At 44.8% G+C, this 13,602-nt stretch overlaps 1 protein-coding gene across 2 annotated transcripts in view; it reads left to right on the forward strand.

Moving 5' to 3' along the window:
• The window catches only part of ZNF514 (zinc finger protein 514), a 52,255-nt gene that overhangs the window by 6,728 nt on the left and 31,925 nt on the right, over positions 1–13,602 (forward strand). The window contains exons 2-4 of one of the 2 annotated variants that reach the window (XM_031655493.1): positions 1,316–1,404; positions 11,565–11,691; positions 12,058–12,153. In XM_031655493.1, the coding sequence (XP_031511353.1) occupies positions 1,316–1,404; positions 11,565–11,691; positions 12,058–12,153 (312 nt within the window). The remainder of the gene's footprint in view (positions 1–1,315; positions 1,405–11,564; positions 11,692–12,057; positions 12,154–13,602) is intronic. The other variant, XM_031655492.1, reaches the window with a different exon arrangement.

Raw genomic sequence — 13,602 nt, forward strand, 5'->3', positions numbered from 1 at the left:
GATGGCCACGGAAAATTGTCCCAATGGCCAGAGGAGAGCGAGGAGAGCGAGGAGAGCAGAAGAGGATCTGATCTCGTCCTGCTGCTGCAGGGAGAGGACAAGCAAACCCAAGAGGGAGTGGCCCTTGGCCAGGGATCAGAGAACAATAGGGCCATTTGGAGCCTTGTCATCCACCTCCTTAATCACCTCACTAATAAGGTTCTTCCAGCCCTTCTAGCTCAGCAGTGTGTAAGGTCAGCAGTGTACATGGTTGGCACCGCCTGTGAGCCCTTCCCCCAGTAGCACTGGGGCAGGGCAATCCAGAGGACCCAGGAGATTTTAAGCCAGTCCTAAGTTTAGAACGTCCTGTCTTTCACCAGGTGGTCGTTTTAATCCGACTGTTCATCCTTCAGTGCACATGCTCAAGGACACAAAACTGGCCAGTGGAAGAACTGGGCCCAGTCCCTGGGCCTCCCAACCCTTTTTTCCTTTATACCCTTGCTAATCAGTGTGGCTCTGGCACCAGCAGAGGCACTGCCCAGAAGCTCTCTAGAATTGCAGACTCTGGGGCCCCACACATCCTCAAACAGGGTCCTAGCAAGTCTTGAACCAGAGTTTCACAAGATCCTCAGGGATCCACACACACATGAAGCTTGAGGAGTGCCGACCTGTGCTATGCTGCCTGCTTGCATCCATATTGTTAGCCTTAACTACTCTGGCATGATTTGGGCTAGTTTCTTTGTTTGTTTTAAGGCTCTACAAACAGTATGATACAAAGCTTTTTAACGAAGGAGCTCTCAAGTGTGCTGCAGAGACCTAACAGAGCTTGGGAACACCAGGAGCAGCTTCTCAGGAAGGGGTCGCCTCTGAGCTGGGTTCCCAAGGATGAGGGGAGAGGTGTAACTTCCTCCCCTTAAAGCCTCATCATCCCGCATGGCCTTGCCTTGGGTCTTGTGTAGTTGTTAACCTGTAGGCTAGATTGAAAGTTCCTTGAAGGTCTTTTCCATGTTTATATTTCCAAAAGTCCTAGGAGATGACCTGCATACCGTATGCCCTGCAAATAACTTCAGTGGTGTGGCCAGACTGGTCACGCTTCACTCACCTGTAGACTGATGTGGGCCTGTGGACAGATGGGAGCTTCATGCAGCTGTGTACAGGGGCACTTCTCTCAATGTTTGAAGGCTAGAAGCTGCCCCTCAGATCCCTTTGACCCACTGGTGTCCTCAGGACCACGGAGGTGACATTCAGAGCTGTTCTGGGTCTCAGGCTTGGGAAGTCTGAGAGCTGTGTGTGCCAGCAGGGTCAGCTTCCCTTATGTCTCCTTCTACCTTCCCAGCTTCCCCTTCTCAGAATCCTGCTCTTCCTCCAGAGAGATTCCCAGGAGCAAAGGGAACAACCAGTTCATTCCTGAAAGCTAGGCCTCAGGTGAGTTGTGTCCTCCATGTTTCCTCAAATGCCTGAACCATGGTTAGCTTTGCCTACTTTTCACCAAACAGTAGCCTCTTTATTCACTGAGGGAACTGACCCAGTGCTGTCTCTGCGGGAGGCTGAGCCCGTCCAAGTGAATGATGGCTCCCTGCCCTGCCCAGGGTGTTCTCTTCTTGCTGTGCACCTTCTCAGATCATCTGGGCTTACTCCGGCATATTTCTGGAAAGGGCACTGTGGTGACCACCAGGTAATATGACAGCCCTGGCCTTGAAAGAATGTCACAGCCACAGTGGGAGAGGACCCTGACACCCAGAACGCAGCCACCAGTAACACGATGTGAATGGTTTGATGCCAAATGGAGTGGCACACACAGGCCTTTCCATCGAGGTTCACGAAAAGGGGAATTGGCCTGTTTGGAGAGGTTGGGAAAGCTTGTGGAGAATTGGGGACAAGTGGGTTCTGAGGGTATAGACAGGTGGGCAGGCCATTTGAGGCTGGGTCCCTGTTCAGATGTTATCTCCCTGGATTAGGGAGGAGACACACTTAACTTTACTGTTGACAGGCTGTGTGGCCTTGGATGAGTCACCTAACCTCTCTATGCATTGGTTTGCCTCCTGTAACATGAAGGCTATAATGATGTTAATGATAATGACAATAATTATTATTTATGGAGAACAAAACCTGTATCAGGAACTATTCTCTACAATTTACACATACTAATTCATTTTGTCTCTAAAACGTTCCCATAAATGGTTACCATTTTGAAGAATGGTAACCAAAGTGTGGAGATGTTAACTGAAGAAATCAAGACACAGAGAGAGAAAGTAACCTGTTTGTGGTTATCCAGTTAGTGAGGAAGGGACCCCAATTTTACCTCCAGGCTGTCTAGCTCTGAGATCTTAACCAGTCAATCATAGAACCGCCTCATGTGGTTGTTAGAGTCCGCTAGCAGTTCCACTGGCAGATGGTAACTGCCTAATCCTTGTTGGCATCAGGGATCATGGTGACTGACCCTCAAGGGGGATTCAGGTTTGGCTCTCGTGAGCTGGATGTGGAGGGGTACAAATGCCAGCCTCCGGGGTTTCCCAGCATCCAGGATAGGCGTGGGATTCAGGCTTGATGATAGACACTGACATTTAACTTTCAAGCCAAAACGGGAACCCCCCAGTAAGGCATTTAATCAGTAAAGTCATAAATAGCGTTTAGATCTTTTTGGCCCTGACATACATCATTCAGAGATTTATCGAGTGCTTAGGTGGGTTCAGTGTGGTAATCATGGCCCCACATCTCAGTGGCTCGCAGTCAGAAAGAGTGTCTTCTTTCTGCTGTCTTTATCGGTCGTGGGCTAACTGTGACTCTGCTCCACACCCTCTTCTCTCTGAGTTTCAGGCTGACGGGTCAGCCCCTCTGGGATATGCTGTTCTGCTTTTTTTTTGTTTTTGTTTAGCATTATTATTATTATTTTTTATTATACTTTAAGTTCTAGGGTAGATGTGCACAAAGTACAGGTTTGTTGCATAGGTATACATGTGCCATGTTGGTGTGCTGCATCCATTAACTCATTTATATTAGGTATATCTCCTAATGCTATCCCCCCCCCCATGACAGGCCCAGTGTGTGATGTTCCCCTTCCTGTGTCCAAGTGTTCTCATTGTTCAATTACCACCTATGAGTGAGAACATGTGGTGTTTGGTTTTCTGTGCTTGCAATAGTTTGCTCAGAATGATGGTTTCCAGCTGCATCCATGTCCCTACAAAGGACATGAACTCATCCTTTTTTATGGCTGCATAGTATTCCATGGTGTATATGTGCCACATTTTCTTAATCCAGCCTATCATTGATGGGCATTTGGGTTGGTTCCAAGTCTTTGCTGTTGTGAATAGTGCTGCAATAAATCTACGTGTGCATGTGTCTTTATAGCAGCATGATTTATAATCCTTTGGGTATATACCTGGTAATGGGATGGCTGGGTCAAATGGTATTTCTAGTTCTAGATCCTTGAGGAATCGCCACACTGTCTTCCACAATGGTTGAACTAGTTTACAGTCCCACCAACAGTGTAAAAGTGTTCCTATTTCTCCACATCCTCTCCAGCACCTGTTGTTTCCTGACTTTTAATGATCGCCATTCTAACTGGTGTGAGATGGTATCTCATTGTGGTTTTGATTTGCATTTCTTTGATGGTGAGTGATGGTGAGCAGTTTTTCATGTATCTGTTGGCTGCATAAATGTCTTCTTTTGAGAAGTGTCTGTTCATATCCTTTGCCCACTTTTTGATGGAGTTGTTTGATTTTTTCTTGTAAATTTGTTTAAGTTATTTGTAGATTCTGGATATTAGCCCTTTGCCAGAGCATTTGTCAATTTTGGCTTTTGTTGCCATTGCTTTTGGTGTTTTAGACATGAAGTCCTTGCCCATGCCTATGTCCTGAATGCTATTGCCTAGGTTTTCTTCTAGGGTTTTTATGGTTTTAGGTCTAACATTTAAGTCTTTAATTCATCTTGAATTCATTTTTGTGTAAGGTGTAAGGAAGGTATCCAGTTTCAGCTTTCTACATATGGCTAGCCAGTTTTCCCAGTACCATTTATTAAATAGGGAATTTTTTCCCCATTTCTTGTTTTTGTCAGGTTTGTCAAAGATCAGATGGTTGTAGATGTGTGGCATTGTTTCTGAGGGCTCTGTTCTGTTCTATAGGTCTATATCTCTCTTTTGGTACCAGTACCATGCTGTTTTGGGTACGGTAGCCTTGTAGTATAGTTTGAAGTCAGGTAGCATGATGCCTCCAGCTTTGTTCTTTTGGCTTGGGATTGTCTTGGCAATGTGGGCTCTTTTTTGGTTCCATATAAACTTTAAAGTAGTTTTTCCAATTCTTTGAAGAAAGTCATTGGTAGCTTAATGGGGATGGCATTGAATCTATAAATTACCTAGGACAGCATGGCCATTTTCACAATATTGATTCTTCCTATCCATGAGCATGGAATGTTCTTCCATTTGTTTGTATCCTCTTTTATTTCATTGAGCAGTGGTCTGTAGTTCTCTTTGAAGAGGTCCTTCACATCCCTTGTAAGTTGGATTCCTAGGTATTTTATTCTCTTTGAAGCAATTGTGAATGGGAGTTCACTCATGATTTGGCTCTCTGTTTTGTCTGTTATTGGTGTATAGGAATGCTTGTGATTTTTGCACATTGATTTTGTATCCTGAGATTTTGCTGAAGTTACTTATCAGCTTAAGGAGATTTTGGGCTGAGGCGATGGGGTTTTCTAAATATACAACCATATCATCTGCAAACAGGGACAGTCTGACTTTCTCTTTTCCTAACTGAATACCCTTTATTTCTTTCTCCTGCCTGATTGCCCTGGCCAGAACTTCCAACACTATGTTGAATAGGAGTGGTGAGAGAGGTCATCCCTGTCTTGTGCCAGTTTTCAAAGGGAATGCTTCAAGTTTTTGCCCATTCAGTATGATACTGGCTGTGGGTTTGTCATAGTTTTTATTATTTTGAGATACGTCCCATCAATACCAAATTTATTGAGAATTTTTAGCATGAAGGGCTGTTGAATTTTGTCGAAGGCCTTTTCTGCATCTATTGAGATAATCATGTCGTTTTTGTCTTTGGTTCTGTTTATATGATGGATTACATTTATTGATTTGCATATGTTGAACCAGCCTTGCATCCCAGGGATGAAGCCCACTTGATCATGGTGGATTTTGATGTGCTTCTGGATTCGGTTTGCCAGTATTTTATTGAGGATTTTTGCATCAATGTTCATCAGGGATATTGGTCCAAAATTCTCTTTTTTTGTTGTGTCTCTGCCAAGCTTTGGTATCAGGATGATGTTGGCCTCATAAAATGAGTTAGGGAAGATTCCCTCTTTTTCTATCTATTGGAGTAGTTTCAGAAGGAATGGTACCAGTTCCTGCTTGTATGTAGAATTTGGCTGTGAATCCGTCTGGTCCCGGACTTTTTTTGGTTGGTAGGCTATTAATTATTGCCTCAATTTCAGAGCCTGTTATTGGTCTTTTCAGGAATTCAACTTCTTCCTGGTTTAGTCTTGGGAGAGTGTATGTGTCCAGGAATTTATCCATTTCTTCTAGATTTTCTAGTTTATTTGTGTAGAGGTGTTTATAGTATTCTCTGATGGTAGTTTGTGTTTCTATTGGATCGGTGGTGATAACCCCTTTATCATTTTTTATTGCGTCTATTTGATTCTTAACTCTTTTCTTCTTTATTAGTCTTGCTAGCGGTCTATCAATTTTGTTGATCTTTTCAAAAAACCAGCTCCTGGATTCATTGATTTTTTGAAGGGTTTTTTGTGTCTCTATCTCCTTCAGTTCTGCTCTGATCTTAGTTATTTCTTGCTTTCTGCTAGCTTTTGAATGTGTTTGCTCTTGCTTCTCTAGTTCTTTTAATTGTGATGTTAGGGTGTCAATTTTAGATCTTTCCTGCTTTCTCTTGTGGACATTTGGTGCTACAGATTTCCCTCTACACACTGCTTTAAATGTGTCCCAGAGATTCTGGTATGTTGTGTCTTTGTCCTCATTGGTTTCAAAGAACATCTTTATTTCTGCCTTCATTTCGTTATGTACCCAGTAGTCATTCAGGAGCAGGTTGTTCAGTTTCCATGTAGTTGAGCGGTTTTGATTGAGTTTCTTCATCCTGAGTTCTCGTTTGATTGCACTGTGGTCTGAGAGACAGTTTGTTATAATTTCTTTTCTTTTACATTTGCTGAGGAGTGCTTTACTTCCAATTATGTGGTCAATTTTGGAATAAGTGCGATGTGGTGCTGAGAAGAATGTATATTCTGTTGATTTGGGGTGGAGAGTTCTGTAACTGTCTGTTAGGTCCGCTTGGTGCAGAGTTGAGTTCAAGTCCTGAATATCCTTGTTAACTTTCTGTCTCGTGGATCTGTCTAATGTTGACAGTGGGGTGTAAAGTCTCCCATTATTATTGTGTGGGAGTCTAAGTCTCTTTGTAGGTGTCTAAAGACTTGCTTTATGAATCTGGGTGCTCCTGTATTGGGTGCCTGTATATTTAGGATAGTTAGCTCTTGTTGTCGAATTGATCCCTTTACCATTATGTAATGGCCTTCTTTGTCTCTTTTGATCTTTGATGGTTTAAAGTCTGTTTTATCAGAGACTAGGATTGCAACCCCTGCTTTTATTTGCTTTCCATTTGCTTGGCAGATCTTCCTCCATCCCTTTATTTTGAGCCTATGTGTGTCTCTGCATGTGAGATGGGTCTCCTGAATACAGCAAACTGATGAGTCTTGACTCGTGATCTAATTTGCCAGTCTGTATCTTTTAATTGGAGCATTTAGCCCATTTACATTTAAGGTTAATATTGTTATGTGTGAATTTGAGCCTGTCATTATGATGTTAGCTGGTTATTTTGCTTGTTAGTTGATGCAGTTTCTTCCTAGCATCGATGGTCTTTACATTTTGGCATGTTTTTGCAGTGGCTGGTACCGGTTGTTCCTCTCCAGGTTTAGTGCTTCCTTCAGGAGCTCTTGTAGGGCAGGCCTGGTGGTGACAAAATCTCTCAGCATTTGCTTGTCTGTAAAGGATTTTATTTTTCCTTCACTTATGAAGCTTAGTTTGGCTGGATATGAAATTCTGGGTTCAAAATTCTTTAAGAATGTTGAATATTGGCCCCCACTCTCTTCTGGCTTGTAGAGTTTCTGCTGAGAGATCTGCTGTTAGTCTGATGGGCTTCCCTTTGTGGGTAACCTGACCTTTCTCTTTGGCTGCCCTTAACATTTTTTCCTTCATTTCAACTTTGGTGAATCTGACTATTATGTGTCTTGGAGTTACTCTTCCCAAGGAGTATCATTGTGGTGTTCCCTGTATTTCCTGAATTTGGATGTTGGCCTGCCTTGCTAGGTTGGGGAAGTTCTCCTGGATAATATCCTGAAGAGTATTTTCCAACTTGGTTCCATTCTCCCCGTCACTTTCTGGTACACCAATCAGATGTAGATACGGTCTTTTCACATAGTCCCATATTTCTTGGAGAAATGTTTGTTTCTTTTTACTCTTTTTTCTCTAAACTTCTCGCTTCATTTCATTCATTTGATCTTCAATCACTGATGTCCTTTCTTCCAGTTGATTGAATCGGTTACCGAAGCTTGTGCATGCATCACGTAGTTCTCGTGCCATGGTTTTCAGCTCCATCAGGCCAGTTAAGGACTTCTCTGCACTGGTTATCCTAGTTAGCCATTTGTCTAATCTTTTTTCAAGGTTTTTAGCTTCTTTGCGATGGGTTCAAACTTCCTCCTTTAGCATGGAGAAGTTTGATCATCTGAAGCCTTCGTCTCTCAGCTTGTCAAAGTCATTCTCCATCCAGCTTTGTTCTGTTGCTGGCGAGGAGCTGCGTTCCTTTGGAGGAGAAGAGGTGCTCTGATTTTTAGAATTTTCAACTTTTCTGCTCTGGTTTCTCCCCATCTTTGTGGTTTTATCTACCTTTGGTCTTTGATGATGGTGATGGGGTTTTGGTGTGGATGTACTTTCTGTTTGTTAGTTTTCCTTCTAACAGTCAGGACCCTCAGCTGCAGGTCTGTTGGAGTTTGCTGGAGGTCCACTCCAGGCCTTGTTTGCCTGTGTATCACCAGCGGAGGCTGCAGAACAGTGAGTATTGCAGAACAGCAAATGTTGCAGCTTGATCGTTCCTCTGGAAGCTTCGTCTCAGAGGGGCAACTGGCCATGTGAAGTGTCAGTTGGCCCCTACTGGAGGTGCCTCCCAGTTAGGCTACTCGGAGGTCAGGGACCCACTTGAGGAGGCAGTCTGTCCGTTCTCAGTTCTCAAACTCCATGCTGGGAGAACCACTACTCTCTTCAAAGCTGTTCAGACAGGGACATTTAAGTGCCTCTTGTTCAGCTGTGCCCTGCCCCCAGAGGTGGAGTCTACAGAGTCAGGCAGGCCTCTTTGAGCTGCATTGGGCTCTACCCAGTTCGTGCTTCCTGGCCGCTTTCTTTACCTACTGAAGCCTCAGCAATGGCGGGCGCCCCTCCCCCAGCCTATGCTGTTCTTGTATCAGAGGGAAAGAGCAGTGTCAGAACCTGGGGATAGCTCTTTTTTTTTTTGAGACTGAGTCTGGCTCTGTCGCCCAGGCTGGAGTGCGGTGGCCGGATCTCAGCTCACTGCAAGCTCCGCTTCCCGGGTTCACGCCATTCTCCTGCCTCAGCCTCCCGAGTAGCTGGGACCACAGGCGCCCGCCGCTTCACCCGGCTAGTTTTTTGTATTTTTTAGTAGAGACGGGGTTTCACCTTGTTAGCCAGGATGGTCTCGATCTCCTGACCTCGTGATCCGCCCGTCTCGGCCTCCCAAAGTGCTGGGATTACAGGCTTGAGCCACCGCGCCCGGCCCTGGGGATAGCTCTTTGGGCTTCCAATCTGAAGTGGCCCATGTGGCTTCTGCTCATAACCAACTGGCTGTTGCAGGTCCCGTGGCCAAGCCTAATGTTAATGAAGTGGGAAGTATTAGCCTCCTAGAGTGAGGATCCCAAAGGGAAGGGCAGGGATTATATTAAGCAAATAATTCATCTATCACTGTATATTTTCTTAACCATTGATGTTCACTTCCCTCTCTCCTGCACACAAAATGCCCTCCAAGAGAATGAACCCAGGAGCCGCATCCAGTCAGAGCATCATGATCAAAGTCCTGGATGGTGCGATAGTCTGGATGGAGATCCTGTGGGTCTGGATACCTATAAACTAAAAGGACAGTTACCTGAATCCATATATCCAATATACAATATACAGTGAGCAATGGGGACAGGATGGCCTCGGTGAACATTCCTTTGCAGAAAGGGGAAGCATGGGAAGAGCCAGTCCCAGGTCCATAGCAGTGGTGAAATTCCACTGGACAGACACTGTGAGGACCCTTGGTCTTGGAGTGGGAAAGTCTGCAGGTTACTCCCTGGTTCTGCTCCCTGGGTGATGCTCCCCAGCCTAGTGTTTTCCTTGGCTGTTGGCTTTGCCCTTGGGAAGTTCCTTCCTTTTGATACCTGCTTGGTGTCATATGAAGATGACACTGGAGAATAAGCTTTCTTGGGGGCAAAGCAGCTTTTTCATCCTGCCAGAGTAGGTTGGTGGCCCAGGATTGTTTTAAGTGCAACTCTAAAAACTTCAACAGCTTTTTATGACTTTGTTTCCAGTTGGCTCCATGTGTCAGTGGTTTGACCCACAGTTCTTTTTGAAATATGCCCCCTTCGTTAGCCTTAATTGTGGAGTTTTTGGATTTCCTTTGAAAATTCATACTTTTTTTCACTCTAAACAGTTTGGTCCCACTGAAAGCCTTTACTGGGAGCCTTTTGAAATTATTGGGAGATTTACTGGGAGCCTTTTGAAATTACTCAGAGGTTTAAACCAAAGGTTTGACAACCCTATCTATGATTTGGTCCCTGATAATGGGCTGAGTTTTAATTAGTCATTGTCATGCAGAAGCTGATGTATATTGTCTTTGGCCAGTTGGAAATGAGAACTGGTTGTCTCCAACCCTGCGAGTCCTAGCATTTCTGGACGTTTCCTATTGCCTTCCATTTTTGTTTTGCAAACCACAACTCTTGAGCTCATTTTTTCTTGTAATACTTTGTCAAACTCAGCCTATAAAACCACCTCACACTACTAATGTTATGTTTCCAGTCTCTTCTTGTAACATCACAAGCTCATGCTTTCATCCTTCATCTTTCAAGTTACCGAAGGCAATCGTTTCACCAAACAGTTCACCACCAAATTACATGGGGTGCCACCTTGCCAATAAGTTTCCTCACTGCCTGGCCTAGACTCCAGTGTCATCTAGTTTTGGCTTTTCGTTATGGCAGAACTCCACTTTGAGTACCAGTTTTTTAATGGTCAGTATAGGCCAGTTATGCCGTGATAGCAACAACAAACTCTCAGAGACTTACACCATGAAGGGTTCCCTCTTGCCACGTTACGTGACAGCCGTGGCTTTGCCCACATCTTCACTCAGATCATTTGCTGTTCTCAAGGCAGACAGGAAAGGACAACTGCAGAACCCCCACTGGCTCTGAAGGCTTTTGCTCACCTGTAGCTCGTGTCTTTCACATTCAGTGTGAGAAAGCAGATGACATCGCCCCACCTGGGGCAGGGGGAGGCAGAAGCTCAATTCTTCGGGGAGGGCCAGTGGATATTTTGGACAAATAATATAACCTATCAAAAGAGGTCAGTATAGTAGTGAATTTTTCATGTTTGATTATTTTGGATGATTTTTATATTATAAAATTGTTACTTCAGCTTTTCTGTGGAATCCGTATCTAAATGGGATTTGATTTCTAAACACTTTGGGGTAAAAGTAACAGGAATTTATAGTACTTTCACCTATTCTGCTTTTTAGTGGATTGCCATACAATGTAAGCCAAATGGGAGGTGTTCTAATTACTGAGATTGAAGGTGACAGGCTAGTTCTGGCCAGGACCTGTGGAGTCGTTATACTTTACAAGGGTGACCTGGGGTCCAGGGTCTCATGCTCAGCTTTGTAAACTTAGGGACTGAATAATGATCAGGCTTTGGGGGAAAGGATCATGCTAGTCAGACTCACAAAACCTACTGTTTCATCATAAACCTACTCGATTTACTTTTGCGGAACTGTGTGCTGGCAGGCAGGTGGAGGATAAATTATCATAAGCTCCAGATTACTTGATTTGGCCTTACTGTTGTTAAAATCATAGGTCACAAGTTTCAAAAATACTTTATTAGAAAACTGTTGATCCTTGTGCATTTGAGAATGCAAAGCATATTCATCGTTACTTCTAATTGATTCCAATTAAATGTAACTAGATTGAGATAAGACCTTTTGACAAATGAGGAAATATATTACATTTACCTCTGACTAAGAAGAATGTCTCCGTAGGCCTGATTCACCTGAGACACTGGTTATATTTCCTAGCAGTTTCATGTTGATAGTGGACATTGGGTGGGACATTGGGTGGGATACCAAGTGGTAAGGATGGTACAATCCCTGGAGCAGCTTAAATATTTTTGAGATAACAAAACCCACAACTCTGTGGGCCCTGGGATAGCTGGCGAGCACTGAGAATCCCTTGTTGCATGCCCTGAGGTTCTCCGTAGATGCCTGCCCGCTCTTCTCCCCCGGGCCATGAGGGAGCTCCTCCAGGGTACAGCAGGAGTGTCTTCTGTGTTTCAGAACCTGATGACATTCGAAGATGTGGCCGTGGAATTCACCCAGGGGGAGTGGGGGCAGCTGAACCCTGCTCAGAAGGACCTCTACAGGGAGGTGATGCTGGAGAACTTCAGGAACCTGGCCTTTCTGGGTGAGCAAGGCCTCCAAAGCCCAAAGCCTGCCCACAGGACTTCTTGATGTCCTTGATGTGTAAGAGTTAGCGATGTCTGGGCCAGTTGACTGAGTCTTGCCCTGGGTTTCCTTGGGAAGTCTGGAATCAGACATTTACATTCTCTCTGGGGCCCAGTGATACGGTATTTCTGTTCCTAGTTCCAGGAAACATCCAGCTACTTACGGAGTTGAAATAGGAAGTTACCTGGTGTGTTCCTGATTTTTCACAATGCCTGTTCCCTGGAGGCTTTCCACACCTACAGTGTTTCTCCACCTTGAAGATGAAGATCCAAAGACTTGGCCACTGGCACACGCAACCAAAATCCTTTTCCTTCTCTACCGTCAGGCCTTCCAGTATCCAAACCATATGTGATCTGCCAGTTGGAGGAAGGGGGCGAGCCCTTCATCGTGGAGAGAGAAATCTCAACAGGGGCCTACTCAGGTGAGTGAGGCAGTGAGAGCATTGCATACGCTAAGGCCCAGCTGGGGTGGGAGGTAGCCCTGAGCCTTTGGTCAGGGTGCTGTCTTTTCAGAAGAGGAGCTCACTTGGCAGGAGCACTCAACTGTGGTATGTTGAAGTTTATAATTATTTCTGGTGTCAGAAGAGGAGATGTTCATTTTCTTTTCTAGGTTTTGTGCTTTGTTTGGTGCCCATCTCTGCCCATGCCTTCTGGGTTATTGGTGCCATGCAGCATCACAAGATGTCTCATAGTCGATGTTAGATGGATCAACAATCATATAGGGCCAGGCAGTCCTAGATCAGCAGAGTTAAGGGAGTTAGTGAGGGATTGGACAGAAAAGTTGAGCACCCCAGAAATGAAAGGGTTACAGGCAGTGACAGACAGGAGATGTCAGAAAGATCCAGGTGAGGACACTTCAAGCTTGATTAAGCTGAGTCTCAAAAGAAGTGGTTCCAGGAACAAAGACCACTCCCTGACAGCTGTTGACAGCATCCCTTTGAGACCTGGGATTCTTAGGTGACTGGAGAGTACCTGGTAGGCTATATGCCTTGGAGCAGAATTCTTGACTCAAAGCTTTCTGACTGCCGTGTGTGACCCAAGCACACTGGGGGCACATGACAGTCTATGCCAGTTCATTTCCATGAGCCAGAATCTTACCCGTGGCCATAGCTGAAGCTCAGGAAAGTGGTGCTAAATTCCTGAGAGGACAGGCTGGGCTTTATGAGAGGAACCTAGGTTATGGCAGAGGGGGAGGACGCTGATCCCCTCTGTACTGGTACTTACTTGATCTTTTTTCCTTCCAAAATGAGATCAAGGGTTTGACATCTGGATCTGGTCATCTGTTTATTTAACAGTGGTGTATAAGCATGGCTATGTTTCAGAACGTCCCAGGGAGCTTGTTACACATTCAGGTTCCCAGGAGCCACACAAGACGTGCTGACTCAGAAACTCTCTGACTGGCCTCTGGGACCACTGGTTAGGCATTACCAGTCATTTCCTTCTTCAGAAGTGTACCTGTTATTCTTATTATTGTATTAATTTCCCACTGTGTCTGAAACAGAGTGGCACAAACCTGGTGGCTTTAAACAACACAAACTCATGTCATAGTTCACAGGTCAGAAGTCTGGCACGTGTGTCACATGGTTCCAGCCAAGATGTCCACAGGGCTGTGTACCTTTCTGGAGTGTCTGGGCACCTTTTTCTTTTCATTTGGGTTGTTGGCAGCACCAATACCTTGCAGTTCTAAAACTGAGGTCCTTGTTCTCTTGCTGGCTGTAAACAGATGGTGTTCCCAGCTTCTAGAGACTCCAGATTACTTGGCTGAAAGTGTCCCTCCTCCATCTTCAAAGCCAGCAGCGGCTTACACACCTTTCCGCGCAGCCAGGAAATGCTCTCCGATTTTAAGCATGCGTGATTAGATCTGACCTATT

This window comes from Papio anubis, chromosome 14 (genome assembly GCF_008728515.1).
Source record: "Papio anubis isolate 15944 chromosome 14, Panubis1.0, whole genome shotgun sequence".
Classification (NCBI taxonomy): domain Eukaryota; kingdom Metazoa; phylum Chordata; class Mammalia; order Primates; family Cercopithecidae; genus Papio; species Papio anubis.